The sequence below is a fragment of the Podarcis muralis genome, chromosome 7 (genome assembly GCF_964188315.1).
Source record: "Podarcis muralis chromosome 7, rPodMur119.hap1.1, whole genome shotgun sequence".
Taxonomy (NCBI): domain Eukaryota; kingdom Metazoa; phylum Chordata; class Lepidosauria; order Squamata; family Lacertidae; genus Podarcis; species Podarcis muralis.
The window spans coordinates 29,754,151-29,780,747 of NC_135661.1; the positions used below are offsets into that span (position 1 = coordinate 29,754,151).

Genomic DNA, 26,597 nt, shown 5'->3' on the forward strand with positions numbered 1-26,597 from the left:
GATGCTATCTAAACACGCCATGCAGCTGTGCTGCGGGAGCCCTGTGGCAGGCGCATTCCTGGGCCGGTTTTCAAAGCTTTGCCCAGAGGACTCCTCTCGCGCTCTGCCCGCACGACATCCGAGGCTCGGCAGTTCGGAGGGCCTCTTGCTACTCTTGGACTGCGGCCAAGCTCTCCCCTCCTGTTTATTTTGGCAGGGCTGGGGCCCTCCTATCAGAAACACACAGAATTCGCTCCTCTTTGGAAGCTGGTTGAAGGCAGGAGCGTTTACACACACACACACCGCCTCTTTCTTTTCCATTCCCAATCTCTTCAGCTGCACCTCTGGAGGAAGCAGTCAGGGAAGGAGGCAGAAGCAATGCTTCAGCAGATCCTGGTTAATGTGCCCCAGTTTTTACCTTTTCCTGGGGAGCAGCAGCTATTAGTACATACCCTCCTACATTTCTGCAATGAAAACAGGAACACCCTATTCCATACTAATACTAATTTTATTATTTGTACCCCGCCTACCGGACTGGGTTGCCCCAGCCACTCTGAGCGGCTTCCAACATACATAAAAACATTAAACATTAAAAAAAAACCTCCCTCTACAGGGCTACCTTTGGATGTCTACTAAAGGTTGTATAGTTACTTATCTCCTTGCCTCGACTCCATACTCTCCAGCATTTCTCTGTTGAAAATAGAGACGTCCAAAGGAAAAGGAGGACATTCCGGGATCAAATTAGAAACCAGGGTGACTTCTGTAAATCCAGGGAAAAACAGGGACACTTGGAGGGTCTGTTAATACTGTGTCGTGGAGGGGAGAGTTGCTCTTGTGCTTAGTCCTGCTTGGGGGAGGTATTTGGTCTGCCATTGTGAGAAGAGGAGGCTGAGGTAAATGGGCCATCAGTCTGGTCCGCAGTCTTACGTTCTTATAAACTGAATGATGGCAGATGATTCAGGGCAGAGAAAAGAAAGTAAATTTCCACACAGTGCGCAGTTAAACTGTGGAACTCCCTCCCACAAGAGGCAAGGATGGCCACCTCCTTGGATGGCTTTAAAAGAGGATTGGACAAATTCTTGGAGGAGGAAAAGGCTGTCGATGGCTACTAGCCATGATGGCTCTGCTCTGCCTCTACAGTCGGAAGCAGCCATGCCTCTGAATACTAGTTTCTGCAAACCACAGGAGGGGAGGGGGCTCTTGTATTTGGGTCCTGCTTCCGGGCTTCCCATTGGGGTATCTGGGTGCCGCTGTGAGAGCAGGCTGCTGGATCTGTTGGGCCATTGGTCCGATCCAGCAGACTCTTCTTGTGTTCTGCAGAGTTCCTGGAGACTGCAGCTTTCCAAGCAGGTACATTTCAGTGATAGGAATAGAGGCAGCTTTTTCTCTAGTAACAGAGATCACTTTTTAGATGCAGGGCCACAGTACCTCATAGAAAGCCACTAAAATCATCTCCACTGGGCTCCTGTTGTCCTCAAACTCTTTCCATAACAGCTGGCCATTCTAAGAAACCAATTTTAAGAATTGGTGCCCCTGTTTGCTTCGCTTTTCCTCTGCTCTCCTCCTTCCTTCTTTCCTTTTCTGTCGTGTCCTTTAGACTATGAGCCTGTGGGCAGGGACCATCTTGTTTTTAATTTATTGTATGGGAACTTTTGGGGGTGGAGCTAAAGAGCAGATTTACCACAAAAAACCCCTCTCCAAATGAATAAATAAATAAATTTGCCCTGCAGCTGAGTTGTATTTTGATGAGAAGGCAGGACAATTGTTTGTCGGGTCTCTCTTGAAACCAAAGTGGGGTTGTGGGGGGGGGGGGGACACCCTCTTGGACAGAAGTGGAGAAAACTTGGGCACACAGGCTGAATGTGGCCCTCCAGACTTCTCTACCTGGCCCTCAGGACTCAGGCATTACACCAGGCTTCCTCAAACTCGGCCCTCCAGATGTTTTTGAGACTACAGTTCCCATCATCCCTGACCACTGGTCCTGCTAGCTAGGGATCATGGGAGTTGTAGGCCAAAAACATCTGGAGGGCCAAGTTTGAGGAAGCCTGTGTTACACTTTGACATTCCCTGCCTAGTGACATCAGTCAGGCCCCTCTGCCGTGTTCCTTTAGGCACGGGGAAATGCAGAGCTCCCCCATCATCACTGCCACCCTTGCAGTGTTGGGAGGGGCTTCAAACCAGCTGAATTTTCCTCCCAAACCTTCAGAAAGATGTGCACGTAGGGAACACACACAGAGAACGGCACATCAACCCACACAAAACAAAGATGTGATCTTACAAATCTACTTACAGACTAATATTCCCCAGATTTATTTTCTTATGCTTTGGCTCCCTCTTGTGGTTTTAAGGTACACTGCATGTGTGTGCAGAATACAGCTGACTTGTTTGCCTATTATTATTCCACACCTTTCACAATCCTACACGCTGTCCCTATTCTGGGGACCCTTGTCCCTGGTAGATCATGGTCCTCATTTGGGCCTTTTTGTCCATCCCTTGTTAGAATGCTCTCCGTGAGAGCTGGCCCCATACATCAAGGTTCAGCTGCCTCCCTAAACATTTACATCTCTAAAGAGGGTACATTGTTAAACTATGGAACTCACACCCACAGGACGCATCCGGTCAGCCACTGTGAGAACAGGAGGCTGGACTAGATGGGCCCCTGGCCTGATCCAGCAGGCTCTTCTGGTGGTCTTATGTTCACCCTGTCTCTTGTGTGCAGGTGCCTATTTTCATGTGCAGAAATGAGAAATCCCCTTGCAATGTACCGTCCGCTGCTTTGTACAACATAGATTGCCGAGGTGTCTTTCTTTTTTATAAATACTAAAATAGTTTTTGTTTTTGTGTTTTTCATAATCGTTGCAAAGGTACAAGTGAACAAGTGCATGTAAGATTGCTTCCCTAAGGCCCGCCCCCCCTCCGTCCATGCGTTCAGATTAGATGCATATAGAGTCAGTAGTAATATAGTTTACATGTTGGGGTGTTAAATGGTTGCAGAAGATTGTTTTTCTCATCTGAATAGATGGTTTGAGAGGCTACCATGAGCTGCTGGTGGTTGCATGGTTGTATTGTCCTTTCTAGTGTATTGAATAAACACAGGCCATGTTTTCTCAAAAACATCCTTGACCTTTGTGGGTTAAAAAAAAATGAAAAGAAAACTTCAAATTGCTTTGACAGTTTTCCATGAGGACTCATTCCAACCAAGCATCCATTATTAAATTAGTAGCTCTTTTCCAATGCTAAGCTAGAACTTGCCCAGCTGCTTTTGAACGGCCGCTACCAGGTTATGGGACAATCACATACAGAGAGAGTCTATCTAAAATCCAAAGAACAGCTATCCTCCTGACTTTTGACTCGGCACAAGCCAGACTATTGCAGAGGGGGAATGAGGAACAAAGCACCCAGCTAAGTAGGAAAAAGCTTTCAGCAAAATGTTGGGACAAAGCTTTTCCAAAACCAAATGAAGGACAAAGGGAAGAGAAAACTGGCCACATCTGCATCGTTCATTTGTAACACTCTTATACCTCTTTAACAGTCAAGGGGATTTATTGAGAGTTGTTGGGAAACCCTTATTCACCTCACAGTGCTAGAATTCCCACCCGGACACAATTTTTGGGGTGTCCTGGTTCTTACTTATTGAAATATGGCAACCATAGTTAAACCTCTCTGAGAATTGTAGCTCTCGGAGGGAAATGAGATTTCTCCCAGCAACTCTCAGCACCCTTAACAAAACTACAGTTCCTAGAATTCTTTGGGGGGAGCCACGACTGGTTAAAATGCCATGGTGCTGCTATAAATATGTGATGTGGATGTGCCCCAAGGCATGATGAATTGCTGCAGTATATTTTCACCTCCTGACAATAATACTCCAGGGAGTCAGCCGGCCGGCTGGCCATGCCCATTTCCCGGATACCGTTCCGTTCTGCCTTCCGATTGTGTTTTCCTTTTCCAGCTGACAGCTAGCACTCTCTGGGTACTGAGAACGCCCAGTGCTCATTGGGCTGTTTGTGTGTGTGTGGATCGTTCCCTCTTGCTTCTCAGGGGGGTCCATTTTAGCAGCAGCCCTATTGTTGCTTTATCACCTGAGGTTGCTGCTAGAGTGAGCTGAAGCTGTAAGAAGATGGAGACTACAGTGAGATAGACATTGTTTTCAAACCTGAACATGGGTTTCTCCATTATGGAGAATGAGCTGATTGGTACGAAGCCAATGATCTATCCAGCAAGGCTGCTGTCGCCTGCAACTGGTCTGACTCTGAGCCTAGGTGAGAGACAGGCGGAGAGATACCACCCATTCCCAGCCTGGTCCCTTCTTGTTCTTTTGGCAGAGGTCTCTGGGATGAGCTTGTAAAGCTTGTCTGGTCACTCTCTCTCACTCCCTGTCCTGGGATTAATTTATGGTGCATTACTGTAGTCATAGGGCAATTTATCAGCACAAATAGAGTGTGCTGATGCGTAATTACGGGCAGCACATCTGGCAGAGCAGAAGCACGTGCTGAGATGTTTTCTCTTCCACATCTGCGTGTGGGGCAAATGAAGCAGCAGTCTTCCTTGGTGAGGTAGCAGCGGCAGCTAAGAACTGAAGTCCTGGGTTCAAAACTCGGCCCAGCTCCAAACTGATTAGGGAAGCCTTGAGGTAAGAACCAGGGTTAGTCAACTCTGGGGCTGATGAGAGCTGGAGCCCAATGACATCTGCAAGGCACTCCTGTGCAAGACATTGATCTCTCGTCAACTACATGGGGATGATTATGCTGGCCTACCTTGCAGGGTGGTTGAGAACGTAGAGCATGAATTGGGTGCCAGCTCAAGGCATTCATTGAGCTCTCTTATTATTTGCTTGCTTGCTTATGTCCTGTCTTTCCTGTAAGGAGCTCAAGGAACTCAACAACCCTGTGCAGTAGGTTAGGCTGACAGGCAGTGATTGTCCCAGGGTCACCTGGTGAACTTCATTGCTGAGTAGGGACTTGAACCTCGTCTCCCAGGTCCTAGTCCAACACGCTAACCACGACACCTAATAATTAAATGGGCCAGTCCTCATTGGGTGTCCCCCACCCCACCCAATTCCACTTCTGGACCCAGAGAGGTGAGAGGATCCCACTCATAGAAGCCAGTGACACTTGTTGCCATTTTGAAATGACCCATACAAGCAGGAAGAGGTGAAATACAGCTGATGGAGGTTGTGTATAACCCCAATTTGGTGTCCCCCAGGTCTTGGACTAAATCTCCTATCATCCTTGTCCATTGGCCATGCTGGCTGAGGCTGATGGCAGCTGGAGTTTTAACAAAAGGGCCTTGTTAGTGGTGGCTCCCTCTCTATGGAACAGTCTTCCCAACAGGGGCATAGCATGGGGGGGGCAAGAGGGGACGTATTATTTCCAAAATTAACAGCCTGGCAATTTTATTCTTAAGTCTCAGCTGACAGCAAGAACATCTGGCAGAAAAAACTGAATTCTTTGGGAAGGCTGAGGTTGTTTTAAATTGTTCTTAAGTGTTATATGTTAATTTATATTTTGTATTTCTGTTGTGTGTGTTTTTGTAAGGCCAATTAAATATTCTACATTATTTAAAAATGTGTTTGTGGGACAGGGGTTACTGTTTCTGCTTTTGCTTTAAAGGTGTGATTCCTGCATTTGCAGCGGGTTGGACTAGATGACCCCTGGGGACTCCTTTCAACTCTACAGTTCCGTGCTTCTGATTTTGCGGTGGTGCTTGCTCGCAGATAAAGAGGGATTCCAGGGCCACGGGCCTTCCTGAATTAACCAGCACACCCTTTATTTTATTTCCCCCCCTGCGAGGGAGGTGCCTATGAATTTATATTGGAAATTCAAGGTTGCCTAAGGCAACTTTGGGGCTGGGGGTTGTGTTTGGGGGGGGGGGAGAGATGATTAGGAATCTGCTTTTTAAATAAAATAAAAATCAGTGGGTGGAGGGAACAGGCTCGTAAGCCAGCCCATCTCTTGTTCTGTGCCTAGCAAGCAATGTCTGGGCACATTCTGCAGCCAGCCAAACCCACAAGACACCCCCCCCCTCCGCCACCCACCAAACCCCCTCTGCACCCCACCCCAATGTTTTCTTTTCCAAAACTCCCTCCCCCATTTCCCTCGCCTCTCCTGGATCTGCCCCTTTTGGAAACTCGCAAGAAGTGAATCTTTTCGCACACAACTACCAAGGAAGAAAGAAAAAAAAGATTGCAGGAAAAAGGGGAAAAGAAAATAACACGATCAAAAAGAATACGGAGGTTTTCTGTGTGTTTTTTTAAAAGAAATGCTTTTTTAAAGAAAACTTGCTTCATTTTTGGAGGCGGAAGGAAGAATCGGTCGCAAGAGGAAAAACCCTTCTGCTGCTCGTTCGGACCTCATTGAAAGCAACCCTCCGGCTGGCTGGCTTGGGTTGTTGCAAAAACCAGAAGTGAACTCCAGGCCGACCCGGAAGATTTGAACTGAGCTTTATAAGCACTCGGCGGGGAGGGGGGGGGGAGGAAAAAAAAATACCCAAGCTATAGAGACTGAACTTCCCAAGATCGCCCTGGTAGGGAGTGTTGTCCTTTTTTTTTTTTTTTTTTTGAGGGGGGGGAAGTGTTAAAAAAACCCCACTCCTTTTTGCCCCCCCTCCTGATAAGACTTGAGTGGCTCTATTATTACCCGTCTTTATCTCTAGATATCTATACTCTCGCCTCATGTCTATTTGCATTAAAAGCGCCCCACGTTTGCCAAAACCTCTGCAATCGAAGGTGTGTATTCTTCCGATTACTGTGTTCTGTTATTATGGAGGAAAGGGCAGAGAGGCGGACGCGCTCTCCCAGGCCAGCTCCAAGCAAGGATTGGAGAGGTTGGAGGGTGGTGGGGTTAAACTTGTGGAGTGGGGGGGAGAGAAGGGGCTAGATTGCAAATGTTGCAGCTCAGTAGCAACGCTGCATGTTTTTTTCCCTCTCCTTCCGTGGCTTTCTGCAAATGCATGTCAGTTTCAGGCTAAGATTGCAAAGGGGGGGAAAGAATTGGGGGGGGGGAGAGGGTGCGTTTGCAAATTCGATGCGCGCATTTGCAGCAGGTCTGCACCGGAGATCGTGCGGGGGGGGGCACTGTCTTCCCTTTCCCCGGTCGTCTCCTCCTCCTCCTTATTCCCCCCCCCCCCGACGTAACTAGAGGTTGGGCGGGTGGAGATGGAGGAGGAGGAGGAGGAGGCGAGGAAGAGGAAGCGAAACGGGGGTGCCCATTTTCTTCCTTTGCAGACGGATCTCTGGCTTGGGTTGCAATTTGCAAGCGGAGCATGTGTATTGGTATAGGAAGTGTCTTTTTTTTTAAAAAATAAATAAAAGCCGGGCTATTCAAAAGAGGGAAAGATTATTAAGAATAATACGTTAAAAAAATAAATAAAACAAAACACCCCTTTTGGTGCAAAAAGACCTCCGGCCAACAATGATTTAATGCAAATAAAGGCGAGGGCAAAAAGGAGCTTAATTTTTTTTTTCCTCCCGTTTTTCCCCCCTCCGACTTTCTAGTTTTGCGGCTGCCTGAATTTTTTTTTTCCTCCTCTCTTCTTCCCCTCTCGGAGTCCAGGCGAAGCTTCCGATTTCTCCCTTTTTTGCAGATCTGCAGAATATGGCGTCCCCGTTTCTGTTTTAAAAATAAGCGAGGCTGCCATTTTTGTTTCCCCTTTTGTCTGCAAATTTTAATAATAATAATAAAAAAACTGTCTTGAGAGTGTTGGAGAGGCAGCCCAGGGGGGAACCGGGGGCACCTGAAAAGGGGTGTTTTGCTTTGTTCTGGGGTTTTATGCTTTTTGGGGAGGGGGGTTGGCGTTGTTGCAATCTTGCTTTGCTTTTGTGTGTGTGAGTCTGGGATGTTGCACTGTTTTTGCTTCTTGCACTGTGAATTGCGTGTCGATTGCACTTTTATTTAAGGGGAGAGGGGGAAAAAAGAAATGGCTGTTTGTTTATTTTTTTTTAGATCTGAAGTTAACTTATGCGAAAGTTGGCTATGAAAATATTGCATAAAAAAGGACACCCCCTCTCTCCCAAGTGACTCGGAGTTGTACAGTTTTCTTTCCTTTTTTCCCCTTTTGGAATATTTAAGGAGTGGGGGGTGGGTTGTAACTGAATTTGTTGGTTCTTTTCTTTTTTCTACATGCCTTTTCTTTTAATGGGGTATTGTGCTCGCTTTCTTAAAACAGCTTTTGCAAATGCCACGTTTGCTGAGGAATAGTTTGGAAATTAGCTGTTTGAATTGGAATGTGGTATTTTCTCCTGGTGTGGAATCTGCAGCTTAAAAAAAAATGTTGGAGATCCTGTCTCTCTCTCCCCACCCCCCTACCCCACTTTTGCAGTTCGGTAGAGAAAGGTCTGTACAGTTTCAGAGAAACATAAGCTTTTATATGTATGTGCGTATATTTATATTTAATGTCTCCATGTGCATTTGTCTCCCTGTATATGTGGTGTTTGGTCTAGACTTAAATTTTAAGATGTTTGGTGGCCGAATCTTGTGTGGGCTCATTTGCCATTGGACTTAAAAAAGAAGAAGTAATGTGTCCTAAGACAAGCATGGATTTATTTTTGGACGGTAGTGGGGAGGTGGCTACAGTGGTTGGGAAATGTGCTGGTTTTTAAAATTTTATTTATTGCTCCTCCAGTGGAATGGTGCACTGTGCATGGATCTGTGAGGCATAACTCCACGTCCTTTTGTTCAGTTATAATTTTTGCATTTTGCCTTTTGGAGACTTTCTACCCAAAATGCCACAATTTGACCCCCCCCCCCCAAAAAAAAATGCCTGCTTGGGTTAGGTTGGATTGGGTGGCTGTTCTTGAAGCGGGCTGGCAGAGAGGCCTTAGAAGAGGTGGAGACATTCTTGAGAGGCAGCACACAAGTTTTTGGGCCATCCTGGGGCTGAGCTGAACTGGACATTGCTGAGAGAGGGGTTCAGACAACCCTGGTGTGTGCATGTAGTTGATCCATTTGGCATCTTAAGACATTTGTTGCTTTTGTCGGTGGCAGAGAATAGGAACTTAGAAGGTCAGGTAAGACTCGGTGATAGAGATGGTGTGGTTTTGGCTCTTCCTCAAGCAAGGCCGACTAACCTTGCTGTATGAGTTTGCAAGCTTTCGGGTCACACAGAGCTCTTCTCGATAATACTGGACTCCTTACCCCAAGAGGAATTGGCTTGGTATTTCCTGTTATGTGTTCATTTGGCTGTGTTCATGTTGCTGTTGTATTTTGGGGAAGGGGGCTCCATCTCTGAGAACTGGGCCCTCCTTCATGTTTAGGAGCTGTGGTTTCAGACCACGTATTCAGGAACAAATACAGACCTGATGCTTAAAGTTATGTGATTATGGGGAGAAGCCAAAAGAATACCCCAGTAATTCCCAAAGTGTCTACTGCAGGAGAACCGGTAATGTGCTGCTAAGAATGAGAATCTCCAGGGAGGAGGTTGCTCGTTGTGTCTCTACATTATTTACAACTCAGGCCTTGCTTCCTGGGGATGGGCAACTCTACAAAGTCTCATAATTTGGTGTGAGGGGATCATTCCCAGTGTATACTGGAAACCAAAATCACCAACACTCTAAAGGAGTCTGGCTGTTGCATCTCTGCATTGGTAACCACCTCAGGCTTCCAGTGAGGAGTCGCATCCCAAACAGTGACTCATGCAGAAGCACAGAAGTAGACTCCTGGGTTCGTAATTCTTAGAAAAACTGGTTTTGGGGTGCGGGAAGAATGAGGGCCTTATGTATCAATCGATGCCTTCGTGAACAAATTGGGCCTAATCCTGGTCGTGGGTATATTTGTAGGGAGATGAATGAAGGACCTGATGTTCAGTGCAACGCTGAATTTTTCCACCATTTACCGGTATAACACTGGTAGAAAAGCCAAGAAATGTTTGGTTTGCATGCTGTGTGCTTGCTGTTATTTCTCTTGTTCCCAACTTGACCCAGATGGGCTCCCTCATGGAGAACCCCCAACCCCCCGCCCATCCTCTTTTCCCTCACAAAAATGGTCCACGGGGCCAAACACACCCTCTCCCCTCCACAGAGTGACCAGCAACCAAGGCTTCGATGGAGCCTTTTGTCTTGCCTTTTGCTGGAAGATTCTGTGGGAAAGGGCACTTGGTTCCCCTCCTCCAGCAGAGAGGCCTTGGCAAAGCAACTTATTTTGAGGGAAATGCTTCTTGTGCGTTCCCCTTCCTGGTGGGAGATGCTTAGGATGGTTGATGATGTGAACTAAAACCGCCAGTCGATGAGGGCAAATGGAGTAAACGGCAGCGCATTGCCACGCCGAATACGGCCGTTAAACCAAACTCACGGGAGACAGGCTTGTGGGAAAGGGCGACTGGGTTGCGCTTGAGAGCAAGAGGTTCTTGCTCCCAGTTGAGGAAACAGCTCCGGCATCATTCTTGTACAGGACGGTTGTTGTTGACCAAGCGCATGTGGGCCAGCTGGAGACGTTTGTTCCTTTCATTTAAACATAAGAACATGAGGTGAGCTCTAGTGGATCAGGCCAGTGGCCCATCTAGTCCAACATCCACTTCAAACAGTGGCCACTCAGGTGCAGAAACCCACAAGCAGGTCCCATGCACAAGCGCACTCTCCCCTCCTGTGGCTTCCAGCAACTGGTAGTCAGAAGCATTACTGCCTCCAGCCATGAAGATAGCTGTTGTGGCTAGCAGCCATTTCACCCTCTGGAGGAGGGGTGGTGGTCATGGTTTAGGGCCCTTCGCCCACATCTTGGCTGACCAGAACCTCGTTGGGGATCTTGGTTGGGGAGGGGAGCAACCAGTGTTCGAAATTAGCCAGGCGCGTTTTGCTTCTGGCGCAGGTCCAGTTGCAACCATGTGGAGATCTGGGGGGGGGGGGCAGGTTGGTGACTGAGGAAAGCAAAAGGTCACTTAGAGAAGGATCTGAATGTTTTCCTTGAAGCTTGGATTTGTTTTACTCGGCATCGTTTGATTTGAAGGTGTTTTTGAGAGCTGTTCATTAAAATATAAAGCGATATAGAAATGAAATTAACAACCCCCGCAAACATCAGTGGAGGAAAATGGTGCCTGGACATTCTGTTGTGATGACCGTAACCTAGGTTTAAGGTGCATTTTGGCAATTAGATACTATATCTTGAGTTTCTGAAGCTGCATGTGACAGTTGCATGGTTCCCTTGCTGCTCATACAAGGTGGATCAGCGGATGATCTCCCTTTGATCATATATTTAGTGGAGCAGGAATAGTGGGAAGAACTTAGCTCAGGGCTTTTTTTCCCTCAAAGCGCTGATGTCTGCTGGAGTGCCAGGGTTAACAGATGAACCCTCCTGGTTCTGGCAGATAGATGAGATGATAATGAGGCTTTCAAGTTTTACTACCAGTTAGTATAGACCAGTCTGTGCCAGCCTTTGAAAAATCTGGGGCCACAGTGCCTGTCATCCCTGACCATTTGGCCATGCTGGCTGGTGGTGGCAAGAGTTCAACAATATATGGTGGGCAGCAGATTGGAGGAGGCTGGTGTAGAGCAGTTGGAAGAATAAGGAAAATAATGGAGGAGATGCTCAAAAGGTAGAGCATCTGCTTTTTATGCAGAAGCCCCTGGGTTCAGTCCCCAAATGGCATCCCTAAGTTGGGCTGTGATTGTCGCCTGCCTCAAATCCTGGAGAGCGACTGGAAATTGGTGTAGACACTAAGCCAAGTGAACCAGTTGTCTGGCTCCGTATATACGCCGGTTCCTGTGCTCCTAATTCATGGTTGCAGTTTAAATGGCAAGACCTTGGGAGATGGTTTGCATTTCTGTTTAGACATTAAAGAATGCATATTTAGCCTGGAGAAGACCGACAGGTGATATGATGGTCATCTTCAAATCTCTGAAGGGCTGTCACATCGAAAATGGAGCAGTATTGTTTTCTGCTGCTCCAGAGGGTGGGAACCAAACCAGTGGATTCAAATGACGAGAAAGGAGATTCTGACTAAACATGAGGAAGAACTTTCTGGTGTGTTCAACAGCAGAACAGACTCCCTCGGAAAGTGGTGGACTCACCTTCATTTGAAGTTCTTAAGCCAAAGTTGGGTGATCTTCAGTCAGGGATTCTTCAGCTGTGATTCCTGCATTGCAGGAGTTTGGCCTAGATGACCTTTGTGGTTCCTTCCAGCGATGCAGTTCCAGCTTCCGGTGGGCTTGTGCTCAAATGTGTCCTCCTACAAGTTAGAGCAACGTGGTCAGAAGTGAGCTCCTCTGAGTTCACGGAAGTTTCTCGGGTAACTCTGTGTAGCATTGCAATTGTGCTGCCTGGCTGATCAAGGTTGTGATCCCAGGTCCACGTCTGTTCGCCCGCCTTGCTGCAGCCAAATTCCAACAGGCTCACCTGTCGCCCATCTAATATTCTATGTCGCAGGTCCACACAGCCGTCTGTGTTGATACACTCTCCTTGGGAGCATAGCTATGGGCTGGTTTCAAAACGAACCACTTTGTTGCTTTTCGTGAAGTTTGAAGCTTGAGCCCCTCTCCCAATATATAGAGATAATATTGTGGTGATGATGCTTAGAAGGGTTTGCAGCATACTGGAGTTTTAGGTACATGAATGCCCTGTAAGGCTGGTTGGTATTATCCTCTCTGTATTGCGTTTGGGGCTGAGGCTTATATGTTGGCTTGCTGTAGGCTGCCTCTTCTGCGGCTCACTGGCCATTGCTGACTGGGACTGATTGGAGTTGGGAGTCCAGGGAGGCACATGCAGAGGGCATTCAGGCTCCCCATCCCTGGTGTACAGATTCAAAAGCAGCTAATTCTCAGTTGTAGAATTAAGGAGCAGGATTGGGAGCAGTTAAGAAGTTTAAGGACAACCTCTTTCCATATGAACCAAACCAGGTCTTGAACCCTGTTTTGTGTGGCTCTTCCATGGGAGATCGGGGGAGTGGCAACACGAGAAGGGGCCTTTTCAGTGGTGGCTCCTCATTTGAGGAATACTCTCCCTGGGGAGGCTCTTGTTATATATCTGTAGGCATCAGGCAAAAACTTTCCTCTTTAGCCAGGCCTTCGGTCTTCTCTGGCCTTTTAGAGTGTGGGAGAATGTTTTTAAATGTATTTTTAATGTATTAGTTTAATTGATTTGTTTTTTTATTTGTTTTGGTTTTAATGTATCTGTGGGGTTTTGTTTGTTTATTTGGTTGGAAGTTGCTTTGAGTTGCCCTTGGCAACTCAATAAATAAATAATCAACTCAATTCAATTAATAAATAATAAACAAACAATAAATTAATAAACAATAAACAAAACAATAATTGAATAATAATAATAATTGCAGGGTCATATTTCCAGCTCAAACATTTAGTTAGCTGCAAGTTATTCCGGCATAAATCATACAGACCAGGGAAGAATAGTTAAATGTTACTAGTCTCTAGTATTTGATATTCAGCTGCTCAATATTTTTTTTAGAAAAACCTCAAAGCAGTTTACAGAAAAGATGAAAGAATAGAATTATCACTAAAAAAAAAAAACTGGTGGCAAGAATTGAAGATATTCAGAAAGTTGAAATAACAAGACTAAAAGCAGATTTAAGACTTGCATCAACTTTCTCAACACCCATCTCCCATTCAGTAAATCTTGCCTACCCATCTCCCATTCAGTAAATCTTGCCTACCCATTAATTAAAATTTTTTTGGGGGGGATTTAAGTTTGGGAACCCTGTTGTTTCTGTGCTAATGGGTAGTTTCTCTTAAAATGTTGGGTTTGGGGCTAAAAGTGGCCCACTGTGCAGTTTCTGGTAGGCTCTAAGGCCTTCCTAGAAAGCATGGGTCCTATTGCGATTTTCCTGGCACGTGCTGAAGAGGCAAGCTGTTTTTCAGGGTTCATTTCAAGGCTTGGAATGAAAAGAAGTTGGCCTCTTCAGTGCATCATGCAGCAAAGTGACATTTAATTGGAAGGATGAAGAAATAGATGGGGTGACATGAGGATATTTGTGGTGCCATATAGTAGGAAGGAAAAGAGAGAGGGCCTTTCACATCTCTTCTGTAATGACCATAAGTCATTGTTCAAGCAAACCAAATATTTTTAGGACCCATCTTAGTTTTATGGTTGCAAGTTATTTCGTGGTTGTGGTTTAACAATCAGTCCTTCCCAGGGAACTCCAGGAATTGTTCAAGGTGGCATCCTTATGCTTTAAAGGAATGGTGTGGATGTGACCTAAAGTTCCCCGATTGCAGTGGGCCAACTCTGAGTTATGGCATCACCCAAAGTGCTTTGAGTTTATTTAGACACCTGGCAGAAAAATCCCAGAAATCCCGTCTCTGGCAGCAATTAATTAATCAAAGGGCTAACTACTTGACATCCCAGCCGATTTGCCTGAGGCGGCCACCTCAGCGGCCTGACACAGAGGTGGGGAGCCTGTGAGGGCTTCTCCCAGATGTGGTAGGCCTCCAGCTGCCATCAGCCCCAGAAAGCAGGACCAACGGCTGGAGGTGATGGGAGCTGGAGTGCTTCCGGTTCCTCATCTTTGGCCTAGGGTGAGTTAACAGACGGAGTGGTTGCTTAGCAACCGACTGATGGGCTTCCCTATCAAGCCCAAGTCACTGGAAGGGTTCAGGAGAGAGCACAGGAAGTCTCTGGGGAACAACCCATAGGCTGCCTTTTGGCATTCCCTGCAAACATACATTTTGCCACCTAGTGCCTCAGCAGCTATTTTTACGCCAGGCTCGCCCACCTGTTCCTCAGCAGGGTAAACTGAAGTGGTTTGTGGGCCTTTCAGAGTAATTCTGCCTAATTCTGGTGGACTGCTCCTGCTGGAAGTTTACAGTCACCATGGACAATAGCCATTGACAGCCTTTCCCCCCCTCCCTTAATTTCTCTAAAACCTACCTCCACGCCTTTGAAGCCGCCTAAATTGGCGACGAAGCTCAGGCAGCAAATGCCATTGTTTAACTACTTGATCAGTTCGCTGGGAACTGCAAGGTTGGACTTTTGCAATGCTGTCTGCTTGGCTCGGAAGCTGCAGCCAGGGCAAAAATCGGCAGATAGGTTGTTAAGCAGGCCGGCTTGCCAGGGACGTGTCACACCAGTTCTAAAGGAGTTCCACCTGGCTGCCAATAGGCCACCAAACTCAAGGTGTGTGCGCTAAAATTTAAAGCCCAGCGCAGCTTAGAATGCTTGCTTTATTTATTTGCATTTATTTATTTTTAAATATATGTTCCTTCTCTGGGGGAAGACCACCTGAAGCATCTCATCTCAATAAAGACAAGTAAAAAGAAAAATTAGCGTGACTGAAACCAGGAAGGAAACCTAAGAATAAAACAGAAGGAAAATAAGAACAGACTCAGAACACAAATAGCACCACCATATTCCAGCCTCCAACCAGTCAGTGGGACATACCGTAATATCTTTCAGGGGAAAGCCAATGAAGGAGCTTCCATAAAGCTTGGAGAGTTGCCTCCCAGCACAGCTCTACTGGGAGGGAGTTACAAAGGTGCAGCCTCAGATGCGGTGGAAGCTGTGTGTGGCCTCCGCAGCTGTGGTGCCACCACCAAGAGAGCTCTGCTTGAACCCCACCTGGTTTTAAATCATGCAAAGCGGGGACACCAGCAGATCTCAAAGAATAGGAAGATGCTGATGGATGGAGACGTTATTACAGGCAGGTTGGATCTGTGCCAACATCTGGAACCGAAGGCAGCTGTGCCGTTTGAGACCTTAAAAATTACTCACGCACGTGCCCAGACCTATCTATCTCAGTGATTTGTAGCTAGAAGGAAAAGACCTGCTAGCTGGTTGAACATTCCAGGTGTTGCATTAGGTTCTAGGGAACTCCTTGTGGACTAGGATGATATGGCGCTGGTAAAGTAAAGCTTTGCTTTTGCTGGAAGAGAGGGAAAAGCTTTCTACCCTTAGAAATAATTTATTTTGCAGGGTTTACGATTCGGCAGTTTCCATAACCTTGACAAACTGTTCATCGAATTGGTGAAAATAGATTCATGCAACTTCAGATCTCGAATGGTAGATTTTCTTGTGTTTGCATTATGCTTATTCTCTCTTTGAGTTGTATATTCAATATAATTTTAAGAAGAAAGGAAAGGAGATAGTAGAAAACAGTTTTTGTAAGTTTCCTCCAAATGGAGCTGATTTTTACCAGGCCAGTGGCTATTTGAATGCCTGATGCAGTGCAAGTGATCCAGAAGCAGAGTCCAGAATCTGGGCTTCACTAGCTTGGGACTGTAGCCCTGTGTGTGTTTCCCCCCCTGCTTGAATGTTTAGGGTTCAATTTCATTAGTAACAACCCTATTAGCCAGAAAGGCTAAGCTGTGCATTCATAGTTGGAGGCAGCATGCCTCTGAATACCAGTTTCTAGAAATCACAGAGGGACAGAGTGCTGTTTCACTCATGTCCAGCTTCCCAATGGGCCACCTGTAAGAACAGGATGCTGGACTAGATGGGCCATTGGCCTGATCGAGCAGGTTCACGAAATACAGGAGGGAAGAGCGCTCTTGTGCTTGGGTCCTGCTTCCAGGTTTCCTGTTGGGGCACCTGTTGGCTAGATTTGTGTGCAACTGCAGCACCTGTTTGTTGCAGAAAAAATTCTGACATGTTTTGAGGACGCACATTCTCTGTTGCGCCAGCTTTGGCATTATCCAAACTTAAGAAGAGCCAGCCAGATCAGGCCAATCCCTATCCACTCTCTCCATGCCACATTTAATTTTATAAACGTGTATTATTATTATTATTATTATTATTATTAATTCCCCGCCCATGTGACTGGGTTTACCCAGCCACTCTGGGCAGCTTCCAACAGAACACTGAAATACAATATCGTGCTGCCACTCACTCGCCTTTTCTGTAACCTAAAAAGTCCCAAGTGCTACAGCATTTCTTCATGGGGGAGTCGCTCCATCTCCCTTTGATGCTTTTGGTTACCCTATTCTGACATTGTATTGCGGGGGGGGGGGGGCTCTGAGACTGACAGCCTGATGAATACACATGATATAGCACGCTGGAACGTGGGAGAGCCAGTGATAGTCCTACTCAGAGTAGACACGCTGAAATGAATGGACATTCCTGCCCTAGGTTCATTGAAATCCTTCTAAGTAGGATTTGGTTGGATACAGCCCAGGGCTGCCGTCCACAGCTAAGTTTGGCAGCATTTGTAGTTCCAGGCCAAGGCTCAATCTCTAGGGATTGGCTCCCTTTTACAAGAGAGGTGACAGGAGAGCTTAATTTGTTACTTAATCCTTTTAGAAGCGCCACCCCCACTCCGCTTTTCCTCTCCAGTTGCTCTCCAATCTTGTGCTTAGTCTTTTAAATTTTTGAGCAATAATTTTTTCTGATGCCCTGCCATTCCAGGTGCCAGCTCCAAGTTTTATTTATATACAGTGGTACCTCTGGTTACATACTTAATTCGTTCCGGAGGTCCGTTCTTAACCTGAAACTGTTCTTAACCTGAAGCACCACTTTAGCTAATGGGGCCTCCACTGCCGTTGCTGCACAATTTTTGTTCTCATCCTGAAGCAAAGTTCTTAACCCGAGGTAATATTTCCGGGTTAGCGGAGTCTGTAACCTGAAGCATATGTAACCCAAGGTACCACTGTATTGCGTTTATATCTCACTGTTTCTCTAAGCAGCTTGAACTGGCATACACGGTTCTCCCTCCCCCACAAAAAAAATTATTTGCCTTTACCCCACAACCCTGTGAGGTAACTTGGGCTGAGAGACAGTGACAGGACCCCAAGTTGAGCTTCATGGCTGAGTGGAGGAATTTGAACCCTGCTCTGTCCCAGGTCGTAGTCCATCACTCAGACCTCTAACCACTACACCACATTGCCTTTCAAATTGGCACTACCCAACACTGTGGGCTCCTTCGCCATTCATTTTTTCTTCATCAGTTCTATACACACAAGCGCTATTTTGAATCAAGTCTTTTCCTGCAGTCAAAACAACTCAGTTGCAAAACTAGAGAAAGGTGGTGCAAATAGCCCGTACTGAGTGGTCCCGACTGGCATTTCCCTCCACGATTTGCTGCTCCCCAGGGCTTGAGAGGCCTCTGGACTTGGGGGTTCCATTGAGCTATGTGGGGCTTTCAGGACCAGCCGCAGCTCAAAAGCTCAGCTTGGTTCTCTCTCCAGGGGTTGGGCAGTGTTTGCCAGTGCATCCCTTCCCATCGGCGAACCTGCCATTTCTGCGTGGGGGGAAAACAAAACATCTTACTTATTTCTCTTTATTTCAGCAAGGCGAGACAGAGGGGGCCTCAAAAGCAGAGCAGTCCCACATGGGGCCCTAGCTTGTTTTAACAACAGTTGGGTAGGAGCTGGCGAAGGCCTGTGAAACCCCCAGGCCAGCCCTGGGCACTGGTGCTCGTACCTGCCTGCACCAGCGGGGGACTGTCTGCCGCCCGCCAGCCTGGAGCACCATCTTCACGTCTCCTCGGGCAGCTGCGGCCACCGGGCTTCCGAGGCCAGCCTGTGAGTACGAACCACGGCGCTGCTAATGTCTTCCCTTTTTGCAGGGCTGCAGCAGGGCCCTGACCTGCCCTGGCTGCGTGAACCTTGAAAACGACTCCTCTCCCTGGTATAACAGGCCCCCAAAAGCAGTCCTTCCTCTCAGTCCAGCCCATGGGCCAAATGTGGCCCTCAACACCTCTTGATCTGCCCCCCAGGACTCTCCCTGTGCCCTGCTTCATGCCCTTCCAAAGTTCTTTTGCCTGGCAGGGACTCTGCTAACGGCCTCTGTGCTTGCCTGGACAGAGAGATGGGCTACGAAGAAACTTGCAGCTTTTTGCATGGCTAAAATGTAAGCATTGCACGTGTTGTCTGGCCTGCTTTTGCCTCTGCCCACCCTGGCATGTGGCCCCTGGCCTGGAAGATTGCCCTTGTGGGCCTTAGTCCTGGCAGATATGCTGTTGCATTGCCAGCTGAGACCAGGAGCTCACAGCATTTCCGCTACCCTGCAGATCATTTGGGTCTGCAGCTCCCATTGTTCCTCAGTGGTGGCCACACTGACAAGAGGCTGATGGGAGCTAGGATGCAGGACTCCTGAAAGGGGAACCGAGATTGGGAATCCACCGGGATTCTGTTTCCCGTGGTGGCAAAGCGAGGTGCCTTTCTAGGACATCTCAAGCAGAGTAGGAAGGGGATATTTTCTTCCCAAAGTATCTTGGTATTCGAGAGGTATAACTGCATTGGAATGTAGAACATAGGAAGATGTCTTAGGTGGAAGTCAGATCACCGGTCCATCCTAGCTCAATATGGTCCACACTGACTTGGCAAGTAGCTCTCCAAGGTGTTAGGCAGGGGGCATTCTCAGACCTTACCTGGAGATGCTCTTGGGGACGGGACCTGGGGCCCTTTGCAGATGTTCCATCAGTCAACTACTGCCCTTCCTCTAAAGGACATTTCCGCAAATTAGAGGTTATGTGCAGTTATTGTGGCTAGTAGATGTTAGCATGGAAGATTAGAACCTGGGTGAGTGGCAATCTCGTCCCCAGTTTGAGCCCTCCCACTTTTTAAAAATAAATAATTTAAATTGTGGATTATTTTCCCAGCTGTTCTCACTTATTGAAATTCAACAATACTACCCACCTTGCACAGAAGCACCAAATGTCTGTTGAATTACATTTCACTTATAGGTCATTTCCATTTTTAAACAAAGGTATCGTTCCACAAGTTGCCATGTGTCCTCGGAGGCCTGTAACCACGTTTTATCGACATTGCATATAAAATAAAAGCATGCAAGGTTTATTGAAAAGTAGTGGCTTCCCCACCTGATCGACTCTTTCGGACATAGATTGCCGGTTTGTCCATCAGTATTAAGCCTTAGAGTTGGGAGGTCAAGATCTCAAACAGGTCTGCTTTCAGTCTGCCACTACACGGCAGTAAAAAATTTGGATTAATATAGTAGATCTGGGGTTGCCAATACCAGGGATTGAAGCTGGGGGCTCTTGCATGCAATGCAGGTGCTCTAAGCATGGAGCACACATTGCTTTGCATTTGTGAAGTCACTCTCAGAGCTTTTGGGGGCTGAAGAGATGGACAGAAATGATTTACGTAAATGATCAGTAATAAAATTGTCGTACGGATACTTTTCATTTTTGGAGTGGGAAACTCCCAAACTCAGTGCTGAATTCCTTTGCCCCGATAAAAAAATTCCTGCAGCACAAAGTGGGCGAGAGCAATCAGCCCTATGAGAGCAGGAGGGGCATAGTAGCTGCCCAAGGGTGCTGGGCTTTGGTGCCAGGCCTGGTCATAGTGCCTGAGCTAAAATGGGTTTGTGTTGCGTCTTTATGTGCGTATATATCTGCTGACCTGACTGTGAGGCCCCTTGGCCGTGAGTGTCCTCAAGGCAGGACTTAACCACATGATGGCTAGGTCTTGCTTGCTTCTGGTCAGAGGATGCTGTAGATCTTTCCCCCTGCCCCCATCACGCTCCGTCGGTCTGCCAGGTCATATGCTATCTACCCCCTAAATTAGGCTACTGAAAAATAGCGGGTTTAGTGTAGAAGGTGAGACTTTCTTGGAAGGTTTTGAACTGGGAAAACATTTCCGGAAATGCTTTTTATGCGAATGACAGTAACTTGCATTGGGTTATTATTTCCATTTTATTATTATTATTCTTTCCATTTTGCTGTGGAGAATTTGGAATTGGAAAGTTTTCCTGTGCAAAGGAGAGTATTTTATTTCTTATTTATTTGCTTTGCCTTGGATAGAATAGTAGAATCCATAGATAACTTTGCAGCGGAAATGTTTTGATGCGCAGCCTTAGGCAAGGATTGAATTTAGCAGGTCTGGTTTGCTTGTGTTTAGTAAACAAAGCTAAATGTGTTGAAACTGACATGCTTGTCTAATATTATATTTGCAATTGCTCCTAACTGAGCTTAGAAATTGGAATTTTAATGTAAACAGTGTAGAAGTTTCGATGACCAAGCGGTATATAAATCCGGCTAAATAAATAAACACATAAATGTTCTGTTTAGGGAACTTTTCCACTTCACATCCCTTGATGAAAGGACTTGTGAGCTTGGATCACAAATTCCTGTGCTGGACACATGCTCAGAGGCACCTTTATTCCTTACGTTTTAGGCTATATAGGGTTGCCCTATGTCTTCCTTTTCTGGGACGCAGCCTTTTTTTCATGGGCGTGTAAAATTAAGAGTCATCATAGCGATCCATAGTTAAAAGTAGAAGTTGACAAATGTGTCCTCTTTTTTGCTCTTCAAAATATGGCAGCAGTTTATTATTATTTTCTACCTGGTCGCTAGCCCTCAAGATTTTAGCAAAGAACAAATCAGAGTCTGCAAGCCTGTAGCCTGCCCACAACCTCTGTCCTGGAAGAGTTACCGTATTTTGCTAGCTATAAAAGGACTAAATTGATGGTCTCTGGGAAGGCAGTTTGACGGGGTGACCTGGGCCCCCTGAATCTGCTGCCCTTCCCCCATTTAATTTTTTTTAAAGCTTTAAAAAAATCTTTGTTTAAAGGGCAGCAGGAGTTTTCTTAGTTTTCCAGAACAAATTAAAGTCAGGGCCCACAATTCCTGTTGGCACTTCACAGTAAGCCATTGCAGCAAGAGACAGAATTTGGGATGTCCCCACTCTCTTCGAAAGTTGGCCTAAATTTGCATCTCTCTCTCTCTGTCTCTGTATATATATATAGTCACATATACATATGTATGCATACAATGAACATGTGCTACCTTTTCTAAGAATTTATTTTCAGACTGGCATCTGTGGTGGCTCTGCAGTTGGCAAGGTTGGACAGGGGCCATGAAACCCCAGACCCATTGCTAACTTTGATTGCCGTGCTGCGTGGGATATGTCCCAAATGGCTCCTGATACCCCGTAATTTCTTTTTGAGTTGCTTTCCTGCAGTGTGGCATCTTCCATTTTGCCTCTCTGGCTATGAACACATCTCTTGTTTTTCCCCAGTCAGCTTCATCCCCTACTACTCTCCTTTGACGCACACCCCCCCAAACCTGTCTTTCTCAGCCTGGTTTACCCCCCCCCCCCCCCGATACTTTGGGGGCTGATGGGAGTTGTAGTCAAAGCATCTGAAGAACACAGGACTCATCTAGATGCTTTCAACCTCTGTTTTAAACATGGATTGGAACAGTAGAGGCAGCATTTTTGCGTTAAAGGGGTGTCGTCGAAAATTGTACTGTTGAGCAGGGACAAAAATAGACCTTGTTGGCATGGTTGCATTTTTTCGGAGGGGTGGGCAACCCTATTATTTTAAGCATTTTGTAAGCTCTCCACACATTTACAGCGTTTGGCCCCCAAGACTAGTAGCATCCTTCAGCCATGGTTAACTTATTTTATTTTAAAAGTTTGAGTCTGCCTAGCAACAGGCTTCCATGGTAGATGATGACATAGGCATGCAACAGGGATCTCCAGGCCAGCTTCGGAAGCGTGTCTGTGTGGTACTAGATTGTCATGTTCACACATTGCAGTATAATTGTATCCCACTTTAGAGAAAGGTGTGTTTTGTTTTTTCCCGACATACCGTTGTCCCGCAAGGGTGGGATGTGGCGATTGGGTGCATAATTCAGCTCCTGGAAGCACTTGTTTTATTTATTTGGAAGGGAGTCAAATGCTGGGAAATTGGGGTTGTGTTTGCTATTTACAAAGTCCTGAACAACTTGGGTCCAGGGCACCTAGGGATCGCCTGAACCCTTATATCCCAACTTGATCACTTCAATCATCTGCAGGAGGATCCTAGGTCATTCCCTGGATTCATTGGGCACATTTGACAGTGCCACAAAACTGAGCCTTTAGTGTCATCTGCCTAGGCCTGTGGAACGACAAGATTTAGCGTGTGTGGTCTGTTTTAACCTTTCAACGTTTGCTGAAAACTGTTTGGTGCAGCCAGGCTTATGCGAGCAATTTAAGAAAACATATTTCTGTAATAGTTAGCCGATATCTCACATTTTAAACTTGTATGTGGTTTCTGTTGCGTATCTTCATGGCTGTTATAAGAATACAGAGGTGAAGTATATGGGATTTCAGTCTGCGTTTGCTGACTTGGAACTTACTAGGAGGGTTAGGGAACCAAGGAGCCATTAGCCAGTATTCCCACCCCATTCCTGAGGACCCCCACAACTCCTGACCTCACTTTCCTCTCCTAAGTTACCCCCTCCCCGAGCACGATTAGCACAATTTGGAAATGGCGGGGCTTAATTAGAGAATCATCCAACTAAAGCATTTTTAAAAGGTTTAATTCCAGACAATACACTTGTTAAATAAGAATGCTGCTTCTTATCAAATTTCAGTGCAGGTGACATTTTTGGGGTGGGGGGAGAGCACCTTCCCCCATTTGAACCCACTCAGCGGCTTCGATTGGTGGAACTGGCACTGTTACAAGTGCTGCATAACATCTATTCTGCATTTGCAATAACTCGGTCTTTTAGTGTGGCAGCACCTGCACTTTGGAACTCCCTGCCTGTTGAGATCAAGCAGGCAGCTACTAAAAACATTTGTGTTTAGACAAGCCTGTCTAGATGCTGTATAAAGTTCGTGTGAGTTTTAATTGGTTGTTTAGTCTATTGTTTAACTCTTTAAAAGTTTTCAATTATTGTTGTTCAGTTGTTTGGAGACAATTTTATTGTTTTATATTTTTAAGCCGCTTTGAGGTTTGTGGATTATTATTTTTACTATCAAGCTGTGTATATATAAATAGTAAAGAACAATATTTATTGAAGGAACTGCAAGATAATTACATATAGCCAGCTATTTTCTTACATTGATATCCAACCTTTCTTCCCTCATGAAATCCCAGGCGGTTCCTAGGTGGGGCACTCATCCAGCCATTAGCCTTAGCAAAGTGGTGGCCTTGTGGGCCTTCAAACAGACCCTGGGACAAAAACAATTAAATAATACATTTTTTAAGCTGCCATCCATTGTAGAAGCAAAGACCAACTCTTTTGTCTGTACTTATCAATTCACTATTGTGGGAGTAATTCACAGTCCAGAAGAGTCTCAAAAATTTGAATAAATAGGCAAGTGCGTCCTTAATTATTAACCCTGCTGATTTAAAATTGTTCTCCCCCATTAAAATGAATTGTTTCCCACCATTTACCGGTATTTAACTGGCAGGGCAAGCCTGTACATGTCTACTCAAAAGTAAGCCCCATTGAGACCGGTGGGACTTACACCCAGGTAAGTGTGAATAGGAATGCAGCCTAAAGCTTCTGTTGATTCAACTTTAGATGTCTGCCCTTCCTTGCCATTTTTTTTAATCTGACTCTGGGAACCACCTGGACCACAGACAGTCTCCAGACCATAGTTTTGTCCTCCCACATAATGTGGGTTTATAAATAGCTTAAAAACAATCCTCTGCTAAGGATGCTTTAGCTGAGATTCCCGCATTGCAGGGGGTTGGACTAGATGACCCCTGGGTCCCTTCCAAACCTAAGATTCTATTATTCTGTCATATAATAAGCGGCAAAGCAATTTCTCCTAGCCTGTGCTGCTTCATAACACTATATTTTCCCTACAGTAAAGGGGTTAATTGTTTGGTACTGCCTCCCTTTTTTTGTTAATATAATAAAAAATTGATGGTTACCCTAAAAGGCCACCCAGGACAAAGGCTGATTAAAACGAATTTGGGGTGAGGTGGGGGAATTGACTGCAGGTTCAAGGCGTTGGAGGTTGAAATGGCCCCAGCCTTTTTGACACCGACTAGAATTATGTTGAAACAATTAGGTAAAGAGACCTTAACCATTAAATCATCAGTTTCTCACCTTTACATCCCACCTTTCTTCCATCATGGGCTGAAAGGGAGGACCTGGTCATCCATTTAGGCACTGACCTGACCCAGGCAAAGTGGTCAGAAAGAAGTGTGTCTTCAGACCATACCCTAGCAGTTTTTGATCTGAAGGGGAAGGTGTATGAGGAAGGGATTAGGGGTCTGTGAATGGGACCAAGACTAAGGTCATTATGGACCCCAAATACCATCCCTGTCTAGTTGTGTTCCATAAACAATCATGCTGAATACAATGTCATTATCTTCCTATATGCATAAAAGTGTAAGGCTGTGGTCATGCAGCCACCACTTGCAGATTTGTAGTGCTGCATCACAATCCGGGATTTCCACACCAAAAAAATGGGATTGGGAAAGTGAAAAGCGAGCTTAGTAGCTACATAGGGTTGGAAAGGGAAGCTGGGGAGGGGTTAATGTGAGGGGAATAGGAGCAGGGGCTTGGCTGTGTGTGTGTGTGTGTGTGTGTGTGTTTATTACATGAACCGGGAATCATGGTTAAATTAATCTCTGTTGTTTTTTTAATTGTGACTAAACTGGAGAGTATTTGACCCCCAAATCAAGTTAGTGAAGTGATGAAAGTGTTAAGAATGACTTAATCCTTTCTTATTTTATTACTCCTCCTCTGTGATTGGATCATCGCCCTCTTTGGCTCTCGCCTGAGGCTAGAGCTGAGTTCCCTGTCATTTGGGGAGCCGGGAGTGGGAATGTGCTTTTCCTTCCCAGAGGTGTGAGGATGTCTTTTGCCACCACGGCCAGTCCTAACCCACCATAACCACCTCTCTCCCTCTTCTTTTGCTTTCCCCGCAGGATGGCGGAGCCGCGCTTTAACAACCCCTACTTCTGGCCACCCCCTCCCACGATGCCCAGCCAGGTAAGGACCTGTTCTCCAAACATGCAAGGTCTTCTAAAGTTTCTAGTCCACACATACCCCCAAATCTTCAGAGGAGCACGCTGTGTCAGACCCCTCGGTTGGTCTAGCTCAGTATTGTCTGGGAAGAAGAAACAGATTTATTGGTTTCTATTTTTTCATTTTTCAAGTCTTCAGTTCACATCATTCATGCATCCATCTGAAAATTTATTTTTAAGAAGTTTTCCTGAAAATCCACCAGCATTTTAATGTTGCTCGTTTTTGCAAGCAGTTTTCTCCAATATAATGAATTTTTGTGTGGTCTGTTCACTAATATATACAATTTTTGTACATGTTTTTTGTTGGAGAACAAAATTTGGAGGAATGGGAATTTCAAAGAAGTCCCTGCATTACAGCCCACATGTTGTTTCAAGAAGTTTAAATTGGGTACACGGGTTCTCTTTCTTTCTCTCTCTTTTATTTGCGTCTCACCATGTTTAGTGCACATATAATTATGTACTTTTTGAACTTTCAGTAAAGATGTTTAAAAAAGAAGAAGTGCAAATTAGGTAGATCTGCATTAAAACCCAAACTGAATTTCTTCCTCATCCCTATTGTCTACGCTTACTCCTTGTGGTTCGAGATGCCAAGATTGAACTTGAGGCCTTTTGCATGCAAAGCCGGTGCTCTAACCACTGAGCTGCAGCCCTTCTCCATACTTGCCCTAACCTGCTTGCCCACACCTTTGTCCACAAGAAAAGCGCACACTCCTCCCTTTGCTGGTTAATAACTTTTTGTTCTTCTTCCCCCTTCAGCTGGACAATCTAGTTCTCATCAACAAGATCAAGGAGCAGCTCATGGCAGAGAAGATCCGGCCCCCACACCTGCCCCCGACTTCCGTGTCTTCCCAGCAGCCTCTGCTGGTGCCCCCCTCACCTGCCGAGGGGAGCCAGTCCATCATGTCTATCCCCAAGCTGCAGCAGGTCCCCGGGTTGCACCCTCAGGCGGTCCCCCAGCCCGACGTGGCCCTGCACGCTCGCCCAGCCACCAGCACCGTCACAGGTAAGCTGGGGGCAAGCAGGCACTGGGGGGAAGCT

At 46.1% G+C, this 26,597-nt stretch overlaps 1 protein-coding gene across 9 annotated transcripts in view; it reads left to right on the forward strand.

Moving 5' to 3' along the window:
- Positions 1-6,085: 6,085 nt before the first annotated feature.
- The window catches only part of ZNF362 (zinc finger protein 362), a 31,927-nt gene continuing 11,415 nt past the window's right edge, over positions 6,086-26,597 (forward strand). The window contains exons 1-4 of one of the 9 annotated variants that reach the window (XM_028740425.2): positions 6,086-6,501; positions 18,133-18,367; positions 25,461-25,524; positions 26,316-26,562. In XM_028740425.2, coding sequence (XP_028596258.1) covers positions 25,462-25,524; positions 26,316-26,562 — 310 coding nt within the window. In that variant the 5' untranslated portion in view covers positions 6,086-6,501; positions 18,133-18,367; position 25,461. Of the gene's footprint in view, positions 6,502-6,542; positions 6,704-6,741; positions 6,802-6,846; positions 6,930-7,090; positions 7,255-18,132; positions 18,368-25,460; positions 25,525-26,315; positions 26,563-26,597 lie in introns of those variants that run through there. The other 8 variants (XM_028740422.2, XM_028740424.2, XM_028740421.2 and 5 more) reach the window with 8 other exon arrangements.